Consider the following 25,282-nt stretch of genomic DNA (forward strand, 5'->3'; position numbering starts at 1 on the left):
GTAGAAGTCTTAGGCTTGTGAATGTACGCTTTATATACGCTTTATTTCATTATGACTGGCTACTGATGAAGAGATCTTTGCCAAGGGCAAGCAATGAAATGCTCAAGAAACCAAATTAGAACAAAGGAAATACTAGAAAATGTATCTGATCTGACAGATACCGCTGGTAAATTTTTGCATCTTTCTTGTGGTGGTTGTTCCTGTTGGGAAAGCGTCGGATTAATGTTGCATCTGTCGCATCACATTTGGGGATAGATTATTATGGTATTGATTATGATGCATTGTATTTGATGTGTATTTTATCCGTATGTACGTAATTATCCGGTAAGATATCTCTTATCTACTAGTATCTGCAGCCATTGAAAGATATGGATAAAAATACTATCACATACCACTTACCATAAACCATCCACCATATACCATTTACAGTAAACCATACACTATGCACCATCTACCAAGGCCTTAACGACTCATACCCAATTCCGACCGGATCTTCTTCATTTTCACGTGATGCTACCTTGCCATTTTCTCGGCTTTCGTTCCGAGCTCATTCTTCCCACCATCAACCATCTAGTGAAAACATGAGCCCATCAGTGACTCTATCCCAACTCTTTCTCTTATCACAAGCAGCTCCGATTCGGCTACTTGCTGCAATCGAAACACTCTCTGGATTGGACTGAACTAACGTAGATCTCTGTTTCATTACTATTTATCGTACCTTATGAGAGGCGGTGCAAAACCAATAATTGAGGTCACGTGCATTTTCATTGCCATTTCGGGCATTTGGAATTTTCAGTATACTTAACAATGGTATACTATTCTCCTTTAATAGACCAGTGATAGGTTTGGGTTCGGGTAGCAATTCCAGATGTCGGAGCAAATTGAACAGGATCCCAGTGGGTTCAGCAAGGCGTTTACAACTTACTATAAAGAAGACAAGGAAACGGAGATATTCTTCCACAAGATTGAGCTAGAAGACAAAATCATATTCAATGTTCAATTTAATGGAGTAATGGATACGACTTTCGATATACCGATTTCGTCCAGAGCTTCGATTAACCACTCGGCAGCGATATCGCACAGCGAGGATGACTCTGGAGTGGAACCTGTTCTTTTGGTGGGAAATCACGGGAATTTGAAGATTCTGATTGTAGCTACTCAGATTGGCAAGCTTATTGCAGCCTCCCAGAGTCCTAAGAATACGATCTTATCTATAGGATCCAAGTGGTTCGGTAAAGGAGACGAGACCAACGAAGATGACTTTGACAAATTAATGTTTATTTTGGATAATGCCAGGAAACTCTTATAGATTTATGTATATATATTACAAAAGGTAGCTTTAATACGTTACAACGAATTCACGGAAACTAATTGTTTAAACAAGCAATTTCTGTATGGATTGGAATGAACGGCGTCCAATAAGTTGAAGAGATCCCTAGTAACTTAATACTCGAGCAATTGCCACGAAATAAGGCATTAAAATCACTTTCTGTTGGCAATTGAATTATAATTAAAGCGATTTCCAATTATTTAACGTTTACTTGATATGCATTCAATGTATATATATATATCTATCCTTCTACCCCTTACTTCTTCTCCCTTGGCTTGGCTGGAACAAGTCTCTTCTTCTGTCCATATACCAACTTGTGTGGCTTCATGAACGAATCGAGAACAGCATCATCAATCTTGCTTCTTCTGTCTTGGTAGGCTTGGACGAAATCTTGCAATACCGTGATACAGTGCTTTTTCATCTCACCGGATAAGACCTCACCGGACTTGTAGCCATCATATAACTTTTGCAACTTGTCGTCATCGTCACTGAAGAATGACAAATACTGGTAAGCAACATCAACATCTGGATTACCACCCAATTTCTTGTGGTCTTCTAAAGTAGCTTGTCCACCAGAGAAAGCATGCTTGTTAATCTTGTTCTTGATTTGACTAGGAGTGTCACCCATGAAAATGGATGTGGTGGTGTCAGAAGCAGACATCTTTGTTGAAGCACCTTGCAAAGCTGGGAAGAACTTGGCGTGGATCAAAGCTGGCTTGGAGAATTTCAACTTGTCAGCGACATCTCTACAAACTCTGAAATATGGATCCTGGTCAATGGCACAAGGAATTAAACATGGAGTCTTTGGTGGCAAGCCCAAAACATCTGGGAATGAAGATGGGAAAGCAGTAGCAATTTGAATACTGGCAAAATGAATCTTTCCGATACAGTCAGAGTCTTGGAAACCAAAAACGGCTTTAGCAGTCGAAGTTGTGATTTGTCTGGAGGTTCTAACTACATTCTCGTAGAAAGCTCCACCCATATACTCCAAATCGGAGAAAATGAAAGTGTTCTCTGGGTTGAAACCAACAGCGATGACATCCTTAGCATTATCTCTAGCAAAACCCTTGACGTCGTCAATGGTCAACTTAGGCTTAAACAAAAACTTCTCGTCATCGGTCAATTCGACAACCAATGGTGCATCGAACACATCTTGCAACCATTTAGTGAATGCAAATGGAACCATGTGTCCCAAATGCATGGAACCAGACGATGGACCTCTTCCAGTATATAAGAAGAAAGGCTCTCCATGTTCGTATAAGTCCAAGATTTTGGCCAAGTCTCTTTCCGAGAAGAAAACACCTCTCTTCAAGAAAGGATGGGGCTCTTGCCCAGTGACTTCTTTAAATCTTTTCAAGGTTTCGGCATCAATAGCTTTGGTACCGAATTGCTTTATCAATCTGTCGTAGTCGATGTCTTGGGCTTTACCGTCAACGACAGCACCTTCCACTTCCCAAGGGGTGACTTTTTGTTCCACTTCGTCGCTTACGGACAACTTGGCTACACTTTCTTCTACGGACATTGTACTTTACTATGGGTTTAAGCCAATATAATGGGTTCTTTCTCAACTTAACACCACCGTCTTTAAGTAGTGTCAAATAAATTTGATAATGAGTCACTGTATCTGCAGGAAAGCGGTGTCATAATTTCAATCACGTGATGAAATGGCTTTTAGTAGTGTAAGAGTCACAGTCATATAGTTAAGAAAGAGAGAGGAAGTGAAAGGAAGGAAAGAAAGGGAGCTATAGATACCGGGGCATGAAATGTGACTAAGAGGCGGAAACTTTGGTAATGTGTTTGTTTGGGTCGATATATTATATTGGAGAAGTTTTTTTCCCCATTTGAATCCAAATACCCCAGAACTATCAATAGTCTTTCACTATTTATACATACATTTTATTGCCATACATTTTTCTACCATACATATTTACTATACGCCCATAGTTAAGAAAAATATACGAGAGAAGTGAAAAATTTCGGGCCCATGCCGCAAATTTCAGGTCCCCTTCGATAGGCCGTATTACCATATTCAATAGTCTAGTACAGCATTTTCCAGAATGATAGATAAAGGTATTATATTAATACGTCGAGTAAATATACAGAGAAGTCTACATAGTCTAGATAATAACCAACATGTTCTTTATATCGTGAAATTATTGTTTATTTTAAACCCATGCAAGAAAAAACAACAGAAAAAAAACTAATATTAACAAATTTTAAAAGAACCCACAATTATACTGATGATATAACTTATAGATGACGTCTTCTTAAAAGTGTAATTTCTGGAAGAACCACTTGTTCTTACCAGCTTGGTGCTTTTCTTCTAAGGCCTTCTTGACAACCTTCTTGGCTTCCTCTCTTTGGGATGGTTCTTCCAAAGCCTCAGAGGTGACAGCAGACTTGAAGGACTCAACGTCTAAGGAGTATCTAGTTGGCATCAAGTGGTTGTAGTTCACCAATTTGACGAAAGGCTTGACCTTGGTTCTCTTGGCGGTCTTCTTAGCACCCAAGTTCTTGGTGACCTTCAATGGGTTTCTCTCGATACCGACAACGATGGCGTGTGGGAATGGGTGAGTCTTGGTACCTTCATCGTGAGGCTTGACGATGACGACCTTCTTACCGGCGAAACGACCACGAACGACAATAGCTAGAATGGAGTTAGTATTAAGTTTTTGAGTTGAATGATTTAAGTCTGGTAGAGCTCTTCTGACCTTTAATGGTCACTTTGGAGTGGATTTCTTGAGATTATTGAATGTAGTTAAGGCTCTATTCTTTCGAATACACTCTGATGAGTGGTTGTTACATTGAAGTGCATTGGATCTCTTTCTAAGACTTTACAAAGTTCTATTCATGATTTCGTTGATGGTTCTCCGCAGACTGAAAATTTGTAACTATGATTGAAAATTCAGTGGATGGGTCCGTTGGTTGATGCTATTGCTACTACAAATAGCTGCTTCTTTGATGATCTGGTCATCTCTTTGCTATTATTGCTGGCCCATCTCATCACTCTACATCTAAAACTCCATCTCGCTGTGGATACTGATTTCTGTGTATTTTCTCCTTCCCTTGGTGACTTGCTCCCGAATGGCTCTACCTGATGGTTCTACTGTTCTCTAGGCGTTTTATACATACCAACTTTGCCTGATTTGATGAATTTAGCCATTTTATGTGATGTTAATTATACTACTGTGAAACTCTACAATAAAGCTGTTGTTTGAAAATTTTTAATACTTCTAAAATCCACTAACAGTCCAGTGAGACCGTCTAACCAAAGGAGTTGAGGGTATCCCATCTGGCGGACTGCCTGCAGGGGAAGTGAAAATTTTAGTTACACAAAGGGGAGGGAGTTGAGTGCGGGTAACGGCAGGGGAGCTTTAATGTTGTGTATCACGTGGATCGTGTGACTGTTTTTTTATTAGTGAGTGTGAGTGTGAGTTTGAGTGTGGGTGTGTTTTGGTTGATTTTATTGTGGCTGATTTCTTGTGGGGGTGAGACACTGTGATGGAGTGCATTGTGAAAGGGTATTGTGATATAGTAGTGTGAAGTGGGAAAGTGTAGTGGGATAGAGTGGAGTGTATGGAAAGTGGAGTGTATGGAATATGTGTGTAGTTAGTGTGATAGAGGGTTACAGTGTATTGTGAGAGTATCGTTAGAGTGTATCGTTGGAGTGTATTTGGAGAGTATGAATGTATTGTCTAAGGTGTAGTATGAAATGATGGAGTGCATTGTGATGGTTACTATGAGTGGAGTGGGAAAGTGTAGTGTGATAGAGTGTGCTGTAGAGTATGACTGTACTGTAGAGTATGAGTGTACTGAAGAGTATGAGTATATGTGAGAGTATTAGGGCATTGACTATGATAGAGTATACTTGTGAGAGAATGAGTGTATTGTAATAAATTCTATGACAGAGTATAGTCCGATAGAGTATAATGTGTGAGTGTGCTCGTGGTATTATAAGTGGTACATACTTAGTGCCACATACTTAGTGCCACATACTTAGAGGAACATTGTTAGTGCTACATAGTTATGGCACATACTTAGTGGAACATACTTAGTGGAGCATAGGCACATAGTGAGTCTCAGTTCAACATACCAGTGCAATTGCATTATCTTCGACTCTCAGTAGGACAATTGGTTTCTCCTCTTGTAGTCTTATTTCTTATTTTCAATTACTGTAAACTGACGTCCTTGGTCACTGACATCATTGCTTGATCAATAAATAGTCCTGCTACTCTACTACTATACTCACCTAAATCACCTTAATACTGCAGTAGTGATGTTTTAATACCTTGCTCTAAGCGAGTACTCTTAGTAGCAGCAATGTTTAGTATGTCACCATTATGTCAATATGAAACTCTCCTCATATTGCCATGCATAGTTATCGTCACTACTACTTACCCGTTTTATACGCCACTATGCTTCCCCTCCGTTCTGGGTGTACTTCCAAGAACCTTACTAGTCGTCATGTGCCACAGATCTATGTCATTGTTCCTAAAGGAGGGGTGAATTTTCAGTTGTCAATGGTTGCAATTTGCACCCAAATGAATTCAGAGGGGAGTAGTCAGGAGAGGCAGCTTATGAATTTTGCAGCAATTGAAGAAGCGTGAGTGTAGAAATTATGGAAAGTAAAACGTATGAGCAACTCATTTAACGATGTTCATCGTGTTTCAGATATTTTTATGATAGTGTGCTGTCACCGTGTGGTGTCATTGTAAATTAGTTACAATCACTGGGAAGACAGTTAAAGAACAGTATGGGTTTTGCTGTGAAGTCACGTGAGCTATATCAAAGGGATTAACTGTCCCAAGAGACCTTCTACTATCGATCCGTGGGTTCCATCTGATCGGATCATTATGATCTGCAAAGCCTACGAAATATACACGAGCCAGAACGGATCCTGGAACAGTACCTATTTCAATCTCTAAATTCTCTCAAAAACATAAACCAGCTTTCACCTGTTTAGGTCTATATCAATATTCGTAATGTTATATACCCTAAATCTCTATACATAAACAGTTCATTACTTTTTACGTTGACTCCTTGCTAAAAACTTAGAGTTCATCGATGTGATAGCGGGTTTCAGACCACTGGTGGTCCTTCTCGCAGCTGTATTGGCGTATCGGTCTGCATCTTCTTTGGAGAAGCTGGAACGTCTATTGTTGGTAGGTATGTTATTGGCATTGTTAGAAACAGCTAACTGTGCAGCATGTAGCATACCATTATCAGTACCGGGAAGTCCGGTGTGCATGTTAAGAGCACCGCTTGGTATAGGTGGAGGAGGCTTTCTCTTCCCTGTCCTTGATTTAGACCTGGTTGCAGTCTCTCTGGCAGTAGGGGTAGGGTTAGGTGTCGATGTTTTGGTATCTGAAACAACTCTGATGCTCGGTGTCAGCGGAGCACTTGAGGATTGTTTTATTTCAGACTGTCTCACCTTAAACTCCTCCTGTTGAGCACTAGGTGATCTCCTATTGCTCGGAATTGAAGCAAAAATTGGTGCATCCAAGAGCTTAGGAGAGGCATTGGCAGCGTTTTCCTCCTTCTGTTCTTTTTCACGCTCGCGTTCATATTGATTCAATTTGGCTTTGGCCAATGCCTCGGTCCACGAAGCGACTTCAAACTTCTCGACCTCGAATACAAGCGTAGTTTCAGACGATGTAATGGCAAAGATACCAGTTGTGGGTAACATCTTTTGGAACTTGGAGCTTGATGAAACCAACTCCTTGAACAGTATAATTGGGTGACTTAGTTTAATCTCAGAAACCAATCTATAGTTGACGTCCGTATCGTTACGGAAAAAAATCAATGCTCTGCCATGTGTCGTGATAATCATAGTACATGTTCTCGACTTGTCAAGAGGGTGAACACGATTTGGAGTAACCAGGGAATTGTCATCCTTAGAAGATCCATGGTCCTTGCCTTTGTCAGTATGGGAAAATCCAAGTTTCTTGAAAAGTGATGACTTGCTATATTTGCTACTTCCAGTGCTGTTCAAGTCGGTGCTTGTGCTATCAGAACGTTTGAGTGAATCTGGGGTTTCTTCGATAACTCCGAAGTCTCTGATTGCGTCTGATTCATCCTTGGCGTCAGATGAATCATCGGCAGTGACGCCATTCCCTCTTAATCCGTTAGTTGAGCCGTTGACAACTTGCGACAAAAGACTGGTACTGCTTCTTGTGCTAGAGTTCATAGCTTGAAGTTTGTTGCTGAGTCCTAATGGTGCTTGATGCAATGATCCTTTATGTTTCTTCTCGAACGCATCAGTTGCTTCTCTGTGTACAATTACTGGTCCAATCTTTAATACTCTCTCATCTGCATGTTTTAAATATGAACTCCAAGCGGCTTCAAGACTACTTGGAGGGGTAACCTCCATTACATTTGACTTCTGCTTCGCTTTAGGTGGGCGCTTCTGGGTAATTGAACGGGAGTAGTTATTTCTTGTAGTTATCGTTGGTCTTAAAATATTCGTTCCAGGAATATAGTCAGCAGCGGACGGCGTCCTACTGACAGTAGTGCTAGTATTATTACTACTTGAGTTTGTGTTACCATTACTGGTGCTCTTCAGCTTGGGCTCATTTTCAGTAGGGCTATCCGTATCGCCGCTAAGACTAGTCTGTGAGTTGTTTTCTTTCTTCCCAAGTACAAAGGCAGCAACACTAGCAGGATTCACATTCTTAATGTTACCTTCACTCAATATTCTATTCACTGGAGGCATTGCTTCACCCAGAGTGCCATTCGTGTTGCCACCAGTTGTAGCGTTTTTCTTCACCTTCTTTGTTGGCAATACTGACAGTGAAGCAGCCTTGGTTAATTGTGGCACCTTCATCATCGCCTTGGCATTCATTTTGTATGGTCCGATTTCAGGTGGTTCCTTTCCCCAGATCTGGTCATAACTATTGAAATCGATAGACAGGAAAAAGTAATGCTTTTGTATTTGGGGGATGGTTGCTCTTTTAGAAGGTTGAAGCACTAAAATTTGCTTGATTAAGTCTCTAATAATTGTTGGAAATCCAGCGCTGAACGCATACTGTAATTTAGTAATCTTTTGGAAAGTTAAATACTCGTTTGTAGCTTTGAATGGTGGTTTGCCAGCAATCATCTGGTAGATTATACATCCAAAAGCCCAGATGTCACCGGGTTTTCCACAATACTTACTTTCCAAAAGTTCTGGCGAGACGTACTCTGCTGTACCCACAAATGATTTGGCTCTTACATCCAATGGGTAGTCTTCACTTTCATCATTCTTTTTTTCAAGTAATCTAGCCGTTCCGAAATCCGTGATTTGAATACGGAGTTTGTCATCAAGTAGAATATTCTCCGGTTTTATGTCTCTATGGATAACTCCATTATCATGCATGTATTTGATAGCATCCAATATTTGGGCACCAAAGTGTCTCGTACAGTCTTCGTTCAAGGTATTGTACTTCTTGATGAGGCCAAGCAATTCACCATTGGATGCATAATCTAATACAAAATATAGTGACAGCTTATCTTGGAATGTGAAATAAAGGTTGATGATTCCCATGCGCTCAGTAAGTCTATTAAGAGCGTGTTTCTCTATATTCACATATTTGACTTTTTTCTCCTTGATAATATGTCTTTTGTCAAGTATCTTTACTGCATACTTTTTGTTGGTATGTTTGTCCGTTGCAAGGACCACTGTAGAATATGAACCTTCTCCAAGGTCTTTTCCAAACTTAAAATCCAGAACGGTTCTTCTTATAATTTTGTAAGATGTGGCGTCTTGAACTTTTCTCACGGCAGCGCCTTTTGATTCCCAGTCTTCCTCGTTTTCTACTTCGTCGTCTTCTTCATCTGTTTTATTTCGGTTTCTGTTGCCAGGTACGAGTATGAATGGTGCTCCATCTCCGTTGGGAACTCTATCAATGTATTCTGTGGAGTCTACCAAGCTCTTGAATTCTGCCTGCGTTGTAGGAGTATCCAATAACACATTGAGCGACAGATTTGTCAATGCTCGGTGCTGGTGAGTGGGAGACATGAAATCAAATGAGTCACCGGAGTTGGGGGTCTCTGGCGCCGATCTAACGATGTTCTCTTCGTCCCCTAGCTGTAACAGCAGAAGGCGAGACGATATATGAACTGCTGGGAGGTTTCGGCCCGAGATAATGCGATCAGCAGGTCCTTCTGCTTGATTGATTTCGGAATCAAGAGTATCGACCGACTGGTTATTGCTCTTCCGGGCGTATGTGTTGTATATGGAATCAAGATCCGAACCTAAGTCGTGAAGGCCGTTGTTAGGAGAGTTCGGTGACGTCATGGGTTGAGTCTATGCTATTGTATCAAGCGGTTTGACGTTTTAATGACAAAACGACAAACTAAGGCTTCTGGGTTGGTGCTAGTCAATAGCGGTCTATGATTCTGTGCTTATTTGGAGCGATTGGCTCTTTTTTGGTGGTTTTTGGGCAGGGTCTGTGCTGGCTGTACGGAGTGTCCGTATGGTTTGAGTTGGTATCTATTGTGGATGCGATATGGGCATTCCCCCGTGCAAACAAACTGTGGAAACAGAATGGGGGTGAAATTAGGCTAAGCAGCGGTGTTCCCAGCGTGTTGTAGGCCACTGAAACGTACTTGCTGTGGAAAAGAATCAGGGTTAAATGGTGTTTGCTGGTGGTTGTTTGTATACTCCGCCAGGAATGAAATTGGTAGGTTTAGGTCATGTGGTGTGTGTCACGTGCCAGGAGGAAGGTCTTTGTTAGGGGTGAAACATCCGTGCCGCTATGGATTGGGAGTCAAGAGGAGAGAAGTGGAAGGCTTGTAGTTTGGGATAAATGGGGGGATATGAGGAATGAGAGGAACGTTTCTACTGTGGTCAAAAGTGTTACTTGAAGGAAAAGGGAGTAAGTGAGTAGGTAAGTAGGAGGGTATCACATGTAGTTGCATTCAGTATTCAGTATATGGCATATGGAATATGGAGTATTGCATGGAGTACTGTAATGCATGGTGCATTGTAATTATACAGTACATAGGAGATTTCACTATGTGAGTACTCTGAAGTCTCTGTCACACTGCTATGTAAATACGTAATTAAGTAATAAAGTTTTCAAGTAATTAAGTAATATAGTAAATATGACACTATATATTACCATGATATACTATATTGCGCTATATATGAGTAATAACTCGGGTAGCCACAAAATGAAAGAAAAATTATGTAAATATGAACAATCTACCGATTTAACTATGCAACTATGTAGATGCGACATTGGATAACTATGTAACAAACCGCAACAACCTCTGTTTAGAGAGTATATAGAGAATTAAATATAATAGCACATAATACTAACAAAATGTCTAAGTGAGGCAACCACAGCATTGACAGCTATCACAAGGAAGAAGCACATACACAATTCTCTTTGTATCAAAACTCTACCTCTCGTCCGAAGAGAAACAAGGAAACACCAGTGAAATTCACTTTTGCTGTGAAAACCAAGAACGGTCTTGGCTTATTCCGATTGGAACCCATTCATAATAATCATAGTAATCATAGTAGTCATAATACTAATAATAAATAAAATATAATACCACACCTAATATTTAACTACTATGACTTGTGATGTGAAATTAATAAGAGTATTACCGTCCCAGATTAGGCTATGTTTTGTATACAATTACACTAATAATTTCAAAATTCTATGATAAACGGTAGTAAACAGCTTTTATTGGCCATAATACATAATTATGGCCCCTAAAATAATCTTTCTGTCACCATTGCAACTACATATACATAAGTTTGCTCTTCACACTAGCCGTATCTCACGATATTAGTGAGCTCACACCACTTTTAAGCATTTCCCTTGTTTCTACCCCATTTCTCCAACAGTTGCTTTCTTCCTCGAGAACTCTTAGAGTACTACATATGGTACTCCAACCGAAAGCACCTTGACGTAATAGCAAATTTCATGTCTGGTTATGGATCTGTCCGTGTTGTATGATGTCATATGATATATGGTCAGCTGATTCCTCGTCACGTTCTAGCATGGTCACATGATACATTGGTCACATGATTCACATCCACGTGATCTGACTACTTATACCTCCATAGGATTAACTCTATCTTCAACCCATTCTTCTTAAGCTAAACTTACAGTCCTTTACCATAAAAAGGGATATGCTCTGAAGCAATTGACATCGTACGGTACCATGGCGTTTCCCCTCGAAACATCGCATCTCTTGGCCCACTTAAGGTCGACATATCTATCGTTAACAGACACTGATGACTATGCCAAAAGAATCATCAAGACGATCACAGTACCGTCAGAAGACGCTACGGAGCTTCATATTCCACGTGTGCAATTGTCGCTGTCGCCTCCAATAATGTTTCACATAGCAGAACAAGTCGACAAATCGATACAAGGAAGTCATTCACGCCAGGAACACCATAAAACAGCGAACCATAGAAGAAGACGGAAACCTCCAGCTGATCTCATAGGTTTAAATATGGAAGAAGACTCCGAGGGAGAAGACGAGGGAAGAAGCAATCGGAAAGCAGACGGAATCTCACCGGGAAATTCAATAAGCCCTGAAATAAATGCTACCATGGAAAGACCACATACCCACGAAGCGAACTGGAATACTCCTCTGTCAGAGGTCAATGGTTCGGAGCTAAACGTGGGAGCTCACGAGAAAGAACCCAGCAATGAACCTGGTAATAATAACACCAATAACGATAGAAATAACAGTAACGACATTTATGATAAAAACGAAAAGAAAAACGGACATGGTCTTTTGTATACCAAGACAATAAGAGGAAAAAGGTCTTCAAAAACAGGTCTTGGAAAGTTCTTCCAATCGAATAGAGATAGCAACTCAAGCAAGAAGTCAAATGAACTATCATCAGATAGTGATAGCGGTGGATCTATAAATACTCAGCTTCTTAGTCCAGGAAAGGACCGTCATTTGGGCTACATTAAAGAGGAATTAAGTGAATCCAACAGTGATGGAGAAATTACTGATGATGGTGACATTACGGAAACAGAAGCAAAGGCGAAAGTCAAGATAAGGAAGATTAAGAAGTCAAACAGCAGCGATGCTGTCACAGTAGATTCGGATTTGGGAATTGCCGTAGACGCTGATGCTGACGTTTCCATGGAGCAAGATCTGATGGCTTTGATTACTGACGAAGAAGACGACGACGAAGATGAAGATTATGAATACGTCGAGGAAGATGATGAAGCTTTCAGCGACGAGTTTGATGATGAGGAAGATGTGGATGACATGTCTTCCACAGACTCTGCCTTTACAGATATAGAAACGGACTCGATATTGGACTCTTCGATGCTCCTTGACTCATATGGCGATAGTGCTACTCATATGTACTCTTTTGCAAACCACAACAGCAATATTTCCGGTTTTACTCTGAAAAAGGATCGAAAGAAAAAGAGAAGAATGTCGTTTGACAACCAGAGCTTATCAAGAACTGCAAACTTTAAGGGTACTGCTGCACAGAATTCTGTATTTTCAAGTACTAATAAAGCAAATGGGGGAGGGAAACCGTCTGGTAATAAGAAGCAATCTATGAATTTCGAAAAAGTTGATCTCAGTGTTCCCAGTATACCAAAGGAGTCAAATTTGAGTTCGTTGATACAGACAAAATCTAAGTCGACCAACGTTAACCCATTAAATTACTATGCATTTGGAGACTATAAGGTAATAACTCCTGGAGCCAAGAAGACGACACTTAATGTATTTTTGCCTCCTAGCAACAAGCCGGTTATCCAAGAATTGAGTATAAACGACAATATATCTATTGCGGACTGTATTGGTTTCATTCTTTTAAACTTATACAAGTTGCCTGAGTTCAAAGACAATCTCAATGACCCAACTTTATTGAATCCCAATCATTGGCGACTCGAGTTGGTTGATGAAGATGGAGAGAATTACGGACCGTTCGGTATTTTAGACAGAACAAGATTGCTTTCCTCATACAATAATCCCAAAGAGTTAGCCTTGTGCAAGGAATTATCAAAGCACGAGATAATGAAGAACGAGCGGAATACACCATTGGCTTTGGAGTTCAGACAAAGTTTGGAGGATTTCCAGAAGCGCAGAAAGAGCATAGATGACATTATAGAAGATGACACCAAACTTCAACTGTCCGAACCCAAAATAGAATTAAAGATATTACATCACACTCTGCATATCACACTGGTTTCAGATTACAATATCTTCTACACTGTACCAAGTGAAAGTCTTGGTCTGGTGTTACGCAGATTTTGTGTCCAACAGGGACTACTGCCCATGAAGTACAGGTTTAGGTTACTAGAAGAGACCGTTAATAATGCTAAGAAGCCAAAGAATCCATTAGTTTCTTTTCAGGGTAACTTGGAATCTACCAAAGCAGACCTGGAGAACAGGTTTTTACTGGAATCTGAGGTTATAGCCAGTTTGCATAGCTACATGTTGGAAATAGTTCCAGTGACCAATAAAGTCAACCTGATGCTTGAGTCAAATGAGAATAACTTGCTGATAAATACCATTACGCCTTCCGATTCTACTTTCACTATGCATATAACTCCTGAAAAGAGACAATTAGAAGAGAAAATGCAGTCCCTTGCATTAGACAGTAACGAGCCTTCTGATGCCAAAACTCATGTGAGCGTGCAAGGTGCGAAACTGACTGCATTGGCAACTGCCAAAACTGATTCTATGGCCAATACTTACTTAGATGACATCATGACAGGCAAGAATCCACAGCTACCAGCCAATCTTAATACTATTTACTTTAAGTGGAAGGTATGGCGTAAGAAGACAACTATTCTTAACAAGATTGAAAAGTCGCTCATCATCGACGGTGATTATATCCACTTGACTCAATCAGACGATATTTTCTTTAAGAAGAATGCCTTGGATAACCCCTTCCCCACCCAGAGTGAGGGACAGTCACACCACCACCACCACCATCACTTGTACTACTACAACTACAATAATTATTACAAGGAGCTGATGATGAAGACGAGTTCTTTTCATATCACACAGATAGTCAAATTGAAGCAGTACAAGAACAGTAAGAATCCAAATCATTTTAAGATTGTTATTCAGAAACAGCTAGACAGCACGGCCAACTCGAAAGAGGCAGTCGTCAAGAAGAAATACGACTTAGAAGCAGCCACTGTTGAGGAGTCTCAGGAGATTATTGACAAGTTGAAATGGGTCTTGCAGGTATACAATTTGAGCAGCTTGAATTCACAGTAGAGTATGTTGTCTCATTTCAAGGGAAACGCAGTTTTTTTGGTAGTAGTACTATAATAAAGTATATGACGTCTTTCTGGTCAAAGACTATTAGTTGTTTTGAAGATATGAATTCAATCTATGACTGAAGCAACTTCTCAAAAATAACACGCATGTAATCATGGATTTAGTAAAAGTCCTGGGGTGTGTCATAAAGCTTTCTAAGATGGAACAAGTAAGAGCATAAAGAACATAAATGCTTTTTTCATTTGACTTATCGTATCCTGCCCTTTAACCTCTGTAGCTTCCCCAGACGATACATTGAATAATTACTCTCGAATTCACAACAATATATGAAAAACACCTTCACCTCCCGTACTCCCAAGTCCCCTCACCCAACTGCTACCTCTAAGGAGCATCAAATACGAGCAAATACCATCTTCCACTATCTTGACATCGTTGAAGAAGAGTGAGTTTGGTTGACCTCTATGCGTATCAGTACTGTCATGAGTGCCGCTACTGTTTTGATCAAGGAGTAAATAAAATGTATAGTTACATCATAGAGTTCTATGTTTCGTTGACGAAAGCCTTTCTTAAGCTAAATAAATTTCAATGTTCAAAGGTAGTTGAAAAGTATGTTTTTTTTTTTTTTTTCAGTCTTCCATCATATACCACAGAGCATCAGCAAACACGGCCAAAAACCATTAGTCACCATCAACCAGCAAACACCACCCAACCACCCAACACTATCAAACACCCCGAGTCACCACCAACCACCAATCAACAACCACCACGCCCAATCAACAACCACCATGCCCAATCACCACTAACCACCACTCATCTTTTTGCATTCATTGCAAATTCGCAGCCGCAACATCTTGACGCACATACAAAAAAAAAAAAATAATTCCGATGAGATGAATTTATCTGATGGAATAACTCTTCTCCAGGAAGTTGTAGTTGGATTGGATTGGATTGGATTGTAGATCTATAAAAAATGGCGGAATTGTCACTGAATTGGAAGAAGCTCAGCTCGAAGTTAGAGAAAAAGTCGCTGAAACCAAGAACTCCGGTGAAATCTGGGGCTTCTACTGGGAAGATAGTGAAAAAGAGCCCTGCGAAAAAGATTAAACCGTTGTCTGAAAATGATAAGAAGAAGTTGATAAGTATACAGAAAGCTACAAAATCTTCAACTTTAACGCCTGCGGCTGAGGCAGCGGTGTCTTCAGTGACCACTCCGGCAAAATCCGGCTTGACTCCTATAGAATATGCCCTTTGGAGTAAAGAGAATGACATTACAACAGCAGACATCGAATCAGCACAAAGACCAAATATCACCCTCACTCCACAAGGAAATGATATACGAAAGAAAGAACCAGGGAAATATCTCTCTATGGATTGTGAGTTTGTTGGCGTGGGCCCAGAAGGTACAGAATCTGCTTTGGCCAGAGTCTCGATTGTAAACTTCTACGGTCACACTGTGTTGGATGAATTCGTGAAACCACGAGAAAAGGTCACTGACTGGAGGACTTGGGTCAGTGGTGTAACTCCAAAGCATATGAACGAAGCAATCACGTTTGAAGAGGCCCAAAAGAAAACGGCAGATCTTCTCCAAGATAGAATACTTGTGGGGCATGCTATACATCACGATTTGGATTCATTATTCCTTTCTCATCCAAAGGCTATGATCAGAGACACCTCTAAATTTCAGACATTCAAGGCCATATCGAATGGAAGAACTCCATCGTTGAAGAAGTTAACTCTGCATTTTTTGAAACTAGACATTCAAGGAGCAGCTCACTCCTCTGTGGAAGATGCTAGAGCAACCATGTTACTATTCAGATTGTACAGAAAGGACTTCGAGAAGCTGTTACGCTTGGGAAGAAATAGGAAGTAATTATAACTATATTCATCGATTGATGAGAAGATAACGCCAATTCATGGGAAGTCAATAAAGACATTCAACATGAATTAAATTTTGCATAATAGTCTATATATATATATTTGTGTAACGGACTATAAATTCGTCATGTCATAAAATAATAAAGCATTGTAACTCGGCAATAACAATAGTAATAGGGTATGGGGTGTTAGAGCCGATCTAATGATACATTGAACAAATGAAAACTAATAACACAGATTCGGTGGAGAAATTAAATTCAAGCAATTATCATTTTCGTTCATCTCCTAATCCTCTAAACGGGATCCTTCAACATATAAACAAGCACTCCTGTAGAGCATTGATTGCAATCTTCTCATATCACTTCCAATTGCAACTTCGAACCCTTCTTCTGTATTGATAGTATCTGAGCCTCTCATTTTTCTTTCCTCTCTAATAACAGTAATTTTGTTCTTCTCCAAAACTGTGTTTACTTTCTTCTTATAGAAGTCTGCGTCATAAGTAGATGATGCATAAACGGTGGTCATGATATTAGAAATCGTTTCCACAACCTCAAGCGAAGTTGTAATCATGAAATTCTGTTCCAATGATCCTTTGACAATGTGATAGACAGTGAAGCCTACTTCTTGTTTGTTTTCAAACAAGTAGTTCAAAAGATGTAAGAACTTCGTTTTGAATAACGTATCAACTGATTTGGAATCATAGAAGTATGCTGCATGGATTAAAGCAATCTGAGAAGCATTTCCTTCAGCCAAGAGGAACTCAGTAAGAACAGCAGGAAGGCGAGTCTTTCTTTCCAGTTCCACGTACTCGGTTTCAAGACCGATTTCTTTCAAATATTCATCAAATGCGGCATCGCTGACACACAAATAGATGAAGATAAGATACGCAATCGCATTGTTGTATGTAAGCAAACCACTTACATCTGTTCGTTCTCGGTGAGTGTAACGCACATGAAAGTATTTCTTTAAGCATTGCAAAGAAGTATGCTTGAAGTGAGATACTCTTAATCCCTGGGTCAAAATAAAGAAAATGTGTACCCCAAAATTCTCCTTAGTTATTTCAAAGTTGTGAGTCTTTTCAAATTCCGTGATGTATGGTTCTAAAAATACTCTTTGTTTGAAAGCCTTGTCGACGTAATCAGTTCCTATCTCAACAATCTTCACTACTGATGTTACCAAACATTGAATAGATGGTTGGTACAATACAGAGTAATTCATCAAACCAAAACAGAATTGGGGCCAAATCAACAAGGGTGGAAGAATAGAACTGTCAGGCAAACCTTCAAGAATTCTGGCTGTGGCAATTGTAATGCTGGTAGTAAAATCTAATGTACTCACATCTCCGTTGGCAATCAATTTCAAACTTCTGCAAGCAGTTGAATCGGTGATACCAGTCTTCGAGAGAATACCGACTACTAGGATTGCTCTGCTTTGGAAAATCGAGTCCTTACAGAAAGCTACATCGATAGCATATGAACACCACCTTGCTCTCCAAGCTGATCGGTCTTCTGAAGAACCTAAAGCATTGATGAAATCGTTCAAGTAGTCACATAAAACTTCGAAATTCGATGCTCTATTGTAAAGTTGACTGACGTCAGCACCAGCAGTAGTTATGTCCCTTGTAACACCAAAGAGCATTCTCGCTCTCTGACTACTGAAATAAGTAATCGTTTCATCTACCACATTCTGCTCTTCGTCTGTCAACTCAGGTTTGTGAAGGAATGATTGAATTATGTTAATGACTAGCTTCTGTAGGTCAACACCAAAGTCCAAGTAAACATTGTCGATGAAAATAGTACAAAAGAAGACAATATCAGCAAGGTATAATCTTGCCAAAACGTAGGAATTGAAAAACAATGACGCACAAATTTTGACTAGAACTCTAATTTCAAATAGTTTACTCTTTGATGCGATAGCTGAGTCCTTCTTCTTTGCCTTGCTAACAGCGGTTATAAGTCGTGAGACCACTTCGCCACACACTTCTATAGACGGATTCATGACTGCGATGATGAAGGACCAATCAGGTCCATCATTCTTGTTGTCAATGGCGAAGGCCACTACCTCATCCACAAGAATAGAAACGAGTCTAGTCTCCGAGAAGAGCTTTTTCCAGATGTAATCATTGAGAAAGGCAATATGCTCCTTGTTCTGTGCGGATATTCTACAGAATTGTCTCACTAACTCGGCTAAACGGTCTGCTCCACTTTCTTCACTGTCAAGGTATACATACTCGTACACATTATCGATCCATGGAGAAATATAAATGAGCGAACTTAATTTGTTTTCCTCGGGGAGTTTTTCGTAGTTATCAAAGAATGCTTTAAAGAATCTGTAAGACATTGGTGAAACACTCTTGGATAAATGTGTCGAGACAGAAACCACAAACGACGTGCTATCAGCAGGGAAAGCAAGGCAACGAGCATGAGCACTCTTGATACCGAAATCTATGTCAAAATAAGTTGAAAGAGAACCAAATAGCATGGAAGCAGACGATCTCACTTCTTCATCATTACAAAGAAGACCCTGGAATACAATATTATATAACCGTCCAAACCAATGCATCTTGTGTTCTCCATGCTCAATATCTTTGTCCATTTCATTACTTGGCTGTTTTGGCAACCTAGAAGTTGTAAAGTACAAGAATCTCAAGATTTCCAGTCTCTCGTGAGATCTCAAGATTACCTGACGGTCGTAATTTAGATATATGGAAAATTCATCGTCGTGATCTGTCACTCGTGAGATCTCACACTTCGTGATGTCTGCCAAACGTACGATCTCCACGGGCACGAAACTTTCAGTTACAGTCAAGTCTCCTTTGAAGATCACTCTTTCCTCACTGCAGATTTGGAGCCATTTCCGTCCAATCCTGATGTTAATGGGGAGAAACATTTCTGACTTCGCATCATACAACTTCGCATGGTTGAAAATTACCTTGGTATCACGACTAATTGATACAGTTTCTGGGTCCAAACAAAGTACGTTGAGGATCTCAGTACGATCGACTTGTGAGTATGTATACAATTTCGTTCCAAACTCATTTCCAATCATCCGGAGCGCCTTCATGGCTTGTGTGAGCTCCACATAATTGCTTCTAGGAATGTTGAAATAGTAGATACGTGCACAATTGCGGAAAAGCTGCTCAGGGGAATAAGTCTTGATTAAGTGAACATATAGTTCTCCCATCTGGTTTTGGAAAATGAATTCAGTGAAATCGAAGACCATGTAGAATTTGTTTTCCCATACTTGTGAAGCAGTCTCAAATAATTTGTACACCAAATAGTAAACGTCATTATTGATGTACTTTATCTGCTTAAAGTTAAGTGTAACAACAGGTGTCCCGTCATTGAAGATCGAAGTATGTATGACTGGAACATTTATGGACTTTTCAACATAATTCATTGACATCTTCGTCATAAAATCATTGTACTGGTTATTGGCTGCGTTATTAGGATCAAAATTCTTGTAGGGAGAGTATATTTGAAGCTGGATAGACGGTTTAGGTTGACCAAGTTCTTTCATCACACTATCAAAAGCTCTGAATTTCATAACTTTCTCATGCAATGTATTCAGTGTCACATAGCTAGAACCTGTAAGGAATTGGGTCTTGATGTTAATGAAATATGTGTACAAAAACTTGTGGAGATAGCGCAATTCGGCAATAGGCTTGTTTTCTACTGGTGGAAATGGATAAGCAGTTATTTTCTCGGTTGAAACCCTTTTCAAGAAGTCAAAAATCTTCTTTTGTGCTTCATTCAATGCCTTACTTTCAGAGCTCAAACCTGGCCATTTCAACAGTCCAAGGAAGCCATTTGCCATATTCTGAAGAACTTTAACTAATTGCATCAAAGTTCTCTTCACTTTAGGGTTCTCAATTGAAAGATTGAAGAAAGCTTCCGGAGAGATAATAGCAGGGCAAAGGAAACGTAAGAAAACGAAAGAACCAACTGCAATAAGCGCAGCATCCTCAAATTTCTGTTCGACACAAGCATAAACTTGAGCACAAATCAACTTGAATGAGTTAGGGAAAGTATCAATGGACTGAATAATAACATCGATGAGCTTATTGAAGTACTTCATAAACAATTTCGCATCATGCTCAACTACATGGTCTACCTTTTCCACCTCAAATATCACTGAATTATCAATGATGTCTTGGATGAATGGACGTAAAGTTTTGGAAAGGTAATCTAAGCCATGATCACGAGCAAAATTTGAAAGAAGTCTAGTAAGGACAGAGTTTCTTCTAAAAATATCTGACGAACGAGAAACAGTATTAACTTCATCGTATAATAAAACCTCAAACAAAGCGTCTAACTTCTTCGTATAAGAGAACACACCAAACAATGAAGAAGCCAAAAGGTTATGTTCTGTGGATGATGCCACTTCGGCAACTGAACCATACAATTCTGTAGCATTAGTCAACTGCTCAATTTCTGCCTCCGTGAACTCTTCCTTAACCTTTCTGCTTTTCCTAGATGCTAACATACTAGAAAAGACGTTCATGAAAATGGAACGAATCTTCTTGTTCTGGTGATATCCCATTGGCAACACGAATTGCATTCCAATATCAGTATCGAATTGGAGGATATTTGAGATACTCTTGAGCGCATTCTCCGTTATTTGGTTGAGTTTGTGACGCAGTCTATTCAGCGTTATATTAATAGTGGAATACTTTTGTACAATCTTGTAGAATAAAGAAAAGTAGTTTCCAAATCCGATATCCTTATACTTTCTGATTTCTGAGTCTTTAGTACCATCTGGCACTTCTAAGACGATTTCTTCAAGTTGCAAAGCAAGACACTTCGAACAAGCTGCAGCTAAATCTATATTGAGATAAGCAATCTCCGAGTCCTTCGAGGATTTGAGTGATGTGTTCGACGACGAAACAGTATTTGTATCATCTGTTTTAATTTCATCACTAAAAACAGCTCCTTCAAGCCACTCTGCTGAAGCCTTGGCATAAAAGTTTCTAAGTTTGAAAGCACCTTTTAAGCCTACTCTTTCTCTCTCTGACTCTAGCATTATACCAAGTTTGCAGAAACGAAGCTTTAGTCGAAGTGCGTCTGTAACATTATCAAGCAGCACAATGAACTTTATGAAGAACTCACAAATTCCTGGCAAGAAAGAAACAAGAAGGAATGCACCATCATTCTTGATAGATATCATAGAAGTGATGATTACAAGAGCCTGTTCTATGTACAAGACAGCTTCATCGCTGATTAACTTCCTCTCGGCATACATATTGGCAACATTCATCAACTTCGTTGAAATCATATGGTAAACGTCGGAGTGAGACTCGTTAGAAAGTGCATCTTTCACAACTACTCTGATTACAAGATCTTGTGAAGTCAAGAGGCTGATACACCTGTCGAAGAATTCCGAAATATATTTTGCAGATCTCTCTTTCTGAACTGGATCATCAACAGAAAATTTTTCTGAAAGGAAACATCCAGAGGTGGATACCAAGAATCCTGTGAAATGCCTAAATACAAGATTTTCATCGTTTAATGATGACTTGTTATCTAACATTTCGAGCCAACGGTTGTAAATCACAAGCCAAACTTGGTATAAAGATTTGGTTGGTTTGGCACCTCTTAAGATGTTTCTGAATCTCTTGTGTAGCGATACAAAACCGGTAAACACAAAGTCGTCATTAATAACTTCTTCAAATGTTGCGATGAGATTCTCGTCGATGTCTTGACCGTTGTTTTTATATATGTGGGACTGTTTCTTTACTTCGTTGCAGTACCATTTCATGGTAATTTTGGCTATATTGTGAAACTGAATGTCATGCGTACAGAGAGATAACAATAACACCTTCTCAATTGCATGAACTACACCCCCGCCATATTCGAAGTACTTGCTGGTATTCGGATCAGTAATGATAGGGTTGCTGAGAATAATGGGATTAAATACATCTCTGCTTTGAAGGAAGTCATTTATGAACAAGAAACAAGACTTGAACTTGGGGTCCGTAAGCGACAACAGAATACATGCTTCGCAAATGGATTGGATGATATAATTAGAAACTGTGTAGTTTGCAAAAGTTGATAATACCGTGTGCTTTGAAACAATCTCGGTATCCTTATCGACAAATATCATGGACAATGCACATGCTGCATCAAATATCTTTGCGTCGTCCTGGATAACGCTCTTCGTCTTAAATGCGTAACGTAAGGGTATTACTACCTCCTGAGAGAATTGGACTATTTTTGGAAGCACTTCTTCAAGTGGTTGTGACTCTAAATTCTCCATGCTCATGAGATTGTAATCATTATAATAGAGCTGTGGGGAGGCAATGAATACGTTGAACGCATCGGCAAGAATTTCTTCAGTAGTAGTTACAAGCTTCAAGCGTGATCTGGTTAAGCTTGAGGAGGTGCTAGCAGACGACTGATGCGATGAATGAAATCCGTGATTAGTGTTAGGACTCATAGCACTACTGGATAGGTGACTATGGCTATGACTATGCGAATGCGAATGCTGATTAGCATATTCGTCTTGTTCGGTGTTTGACGTCAGAGAAGGAGAAATTTGATTCAAATAATGATCCAAACTCGTTTTTTTGAGGAACTGAAGATCTCCAGTATAACCGAATTGACCACTTTCAATGCTCATGATATCAGAATATAATGAAGCAGCAGAAGATGGCGGAGAAAGCATTTGCTGGCGCTCATAGTCGAATTCTCTCAAAATCTTGATTGAGCCGAAGATCATCAGTTTCAAAGGAACTGACATTTTCTCCATCAAAGCATCAAAAAGAGCACGAGCATTTGATAACTCGGACAATCCTTTAATAATCTTAACGGTTATTTTCACTTCTTTCAAGTTGTCCTGAAGTGCCTTGTAATTTTGAATTATCACATCCATGTATTTGTCTGGATTTAAAATTAATGCAGCAATGTAAAAATTCACCAACAAGTAGTCATACTTTGTGCTTTGTTCATCGTCAGCAGCTAGCTCAGACGCATGGTGAACACCGTAACGTGTCAAATATGTGTGTGTGGTATCAAGGTACTTCAAGGTAAACTTCAAGATAGGATGATCTGTAAAACCAGAAGCTTGTAAACGTGCTGAAAGATGAAATATGTTAATCAATGAATCGAAACTCTCTAGATTTACCAAGGCCGCAGTATCCTTGAGTAAAGATACAAGGAACTTGAGTCTCTTATTGAAGGCAATTCTGAGCTTATTAAGTGGTTTGCCATTATCTAACTCGACGAAATCTTCTAGACAAAGCACTACTAGCCAAGTAAGTGTAAATGGTGCACACGGCACGGATGTTATGCTGTCATCAAAGACTGTACTACTGTAGTCAAATAATTTCTGTACCTCTTTTTGGAACTCTGGGTTCTTAAGTGTTATTATGTCCACATAATCTGGAGTCCTCGAAAATGTCTGGTCTTTGGTGCTATAGGCCAAAAAGAGGATAAACATCTGTTTCCATGAAATTGATCTGATAAATGGTATGGCATTAATGATATCGTTTGCTATTCTAGCACTGTTTTCTTTGGAGAAGAACATGTACTTCACTAGAGGTGCGTATTTCTGGAGTATTGGTGGTGGGATCATCTCACTCTTAGACGAATATTTGAAGATCTTAGAATGAATATACTCGTAGTAGTCGTCTGGATTTGCCAGCAGCAAGTAGCGTGCAATTACCTCGATGTGATTGTCAATCTCCTCCACATATATAGCGGATGGAGACAAATTCTCTTGAAGTTCTGGTACATTTTCAAGCGAAGCATTTGTAGACAACGACAGAGTATCCTTTGCGAGACTAGCACTAGACGGAGTATTGTAATTAATTAAGACCTTTCCGGAATGCACATGACTAGTAGGGTTATGTGTTGGTGCTGGTGCTGGTGTTGGTGTTGTGTCCTTCTCTCTTTTCACCTGAGCCAATACCTTCCTTATTACTCCAGGGGATAAAAGGTTGATTAAAGTATCCAACAAGTGCGGTATGGCATTGGGATCTATTGGATCTGGTCTGTCGAAGTAGTAAAACCGCAGGTAATTGGCCAATAAGTCATTATTATCGATGTTCTGAAGGGTTTTCTCTCTCTTCCAGTTGTTTTTGAGTATCTCCGAAAGTAGTTTACACAACACGAGCGTCGAGCCAAGGGACTTCTCGTCTCTATCTGGCATTTTGGCCATATTTGCCTCATCGTTAATTGCTATAAGGTTATTGGCAAAGGCAAGGAGGATGGAAGTGATGCTTGACTCCTTCTGGGAATTGCTGGCTAGGAGGATTCTCTTTGTGATGATGAACTGGGGATTGAGTTCGACTTCTGCCACAGAGTGGCCCGTCCGATTGGGAAGAAGTGACTGGATACGGTTGGTGAGAGTATCTATGAATGCGTCGGTATCCATTTTGAGATGTGATTTTGTGAACGAGATGGTGAGTTCGAAACGGTCTACAGATGGTATTAACGAACAATTAATGGGCAATGGTATTCAACGGATGATAGTTGTACAGGTTTTGGGGCAATGGATGGTGGAACTTCACTTCGATATGGTGGCTGATAGGTGAGTCTGTGTTTGTATTTCAACTCGAGATGAAACGGGTCAATGGGTACCACACAAGCAATGATAGGGTCTATAATAGATCAACGGCCGAGAAACGGGACGGAAATCTCTCCTAAGATCGCTATTTACTGGGTAACCTTTGGCGGTATTACAACGACAAAATACAAGCAGAACCAAACGAAACTGGCTGGAAAGAGCGCTGGCTCTGTTCTGTTGTATGTTGTTGTAAGCTACCACCGGATTTTCTGTGACGAGATTGACTCTCCAGCGATGGACGGTGGAGGTAACACTTCGGAAGGACGATGCCTGGAAGGCAGTGAAGACGATGGTGGTGGA

The 25,282-nt window shown here is 39.9% G+C and overlaps 7 protein-coding genes across 7 annotated transcripts; 3 read left to right on the forward strand and 4 right to left on the reverse strand. All coding sequences in view use genetic code 12, as the record gives it.

Annotated features, from left to right (window-relative positions):
- The first annotated feature begins 562 nt into the window (after nt 1-562).
- On the forward strand, nt 563-1,448 carry RJT20DRAFT_47396 (uncharacterized protein). The gene has a single exon (XM_064920290.1). It carries the CDS (start codon nt 869-871, stop codon nt 1,307-1,309), a length of 441 nt encoding a protein of 146 aa, XP_064773552.1. The 5' UTR covers nt 563-868; the 3' UTR covers nt 1,310-1,448.
- A 138-nt stretch (nt 1,449-1,586) lies between these two features.
- WRS1 (tryptophan--tRNA ligase) lies at nt 1,587-2,852 on the reverse strand (the record flags this gene model as incomplete). The annotated part of the gene is made up of 1 exon (XM_064921632.1): nt 1,587-2,852. One exon carries the CDS (start codon nt 2,850-2,852, stop codon nt 1,587-1,589), a length of 1,266 nt encoding a protein of 421 aa, XP_064773553.1.
- Nucleotides 2,853-3,597: 745 nt separating this feature from the next.
- On the reverse strand, nt 3,598-4,493 carry RPL27A (60S ribosomal protein eL27; the record flags this gene model as incomplete). Its single annotated transcript, XM_064919670.1, has 2 exons — nt 3,598-3,977; nt 4,463-4,493. The coding sequence occupies 2 exons, from the start codon at nt 4,491-4,493 to the stop codon at nt 3,598-3,600; spliced, it is 411 nt and encodes a 136-aa protein (XP_064773554.1).
- A 1,744-nt stretch (nt 4,494-6,237) lies between these two features.
- On the reverse strand, nt 6,238-10,057 carry RJT20DRAFT_128717 (PDPK1 family serine/threonine-protein kinase). The gene has a single exon (XM_064917331.1). It carries the CDS (start codon nt 9,603-9,605, stop codon nt 6,351-6,353), a length of 3,255 nt encoding a protein of 1,084 aa, XP_064773555.1. The 5' UTR covers nt 9,606-10,057; the 3' UTR covers nt 6,238-6,350.
- Nucleotides 10,058-11,444: 1,387 nt separating this feature from the next.
- RJT20DRAFT_119242 (uncharacterized protein) lies at nt 11,445-14,539 on the forward strand (the record flags this gene model as incomplete). Its single annotated transcript, XM_064915893.1, has 2 exons — nt 11,445-11,935; nt 12,056-14,539. The coding sequence occupies exons 1-2, from the start codon at nt 11,489-11,491 to the stop codon at nt 14,537-14,539; spliced, it is 2,931 nt and encodes a 976-aa protein (XP_064773556.1). The 5' UTR covers nt 11,445-11,488.
- Nucleotides 14,540-15,512: 973 nt separating this feature from the next.
- RJT20DRAFT_97359 (putative 3'-5' exonuclease) lies at nt 15,513-16,412 on the forward strand (the record flags this gene model as incomplete). The annotated part of the gene is made up of 2 exons (XM_064921671.1): nt 15,513-15,617; nt 15,690-16,412. 2 exons carry the CDS (start codon nt 15,513-15,515, stop codon nt 16,410-16,412), a joined length of 828 nt encoding a protein of 275 aa, XP_064773557.1.
- A 145-nt stretch (nt 16,413-16,557) lies between these two features.
- IRA2 (Ras GTPase activating protein) lies at nt 16,558-24,889 on the reverse strand. Its single transcript, XM_064920292.1, has one exon. It carries the CDS (start codon nt 24,788-24,790, stop codon nt 16,703-16,705), a length of 8,088 nt encoding a protein of 2,695 aa, XP_064773558.1. The 5' UTR covers nt 24,791-24,889; the 3' UTR covers nt 16,558-16,702.
- Between the last annotated feature and the right edge of the window lie 393 nt (nt 24,890-25,282).

This window comes from Scheffersomyces xylosifermentans, assembly GCF_036884685.1.
Source record: "Scheffersomyces xylosifermentans strain CBS 12540 chromosome Unknown RJT20scaffold_5, whole genome shotgun sequence".
In the NCBI taxonomy this organism is placed as follows: domain Eukaryota; kingdom Fungi; phylum Ascomycota; class Pichiomycetes; order Serinales; family Debaryomycetaceae; genus Scheffersomyces; species Scheffersomyces xylosifermentans.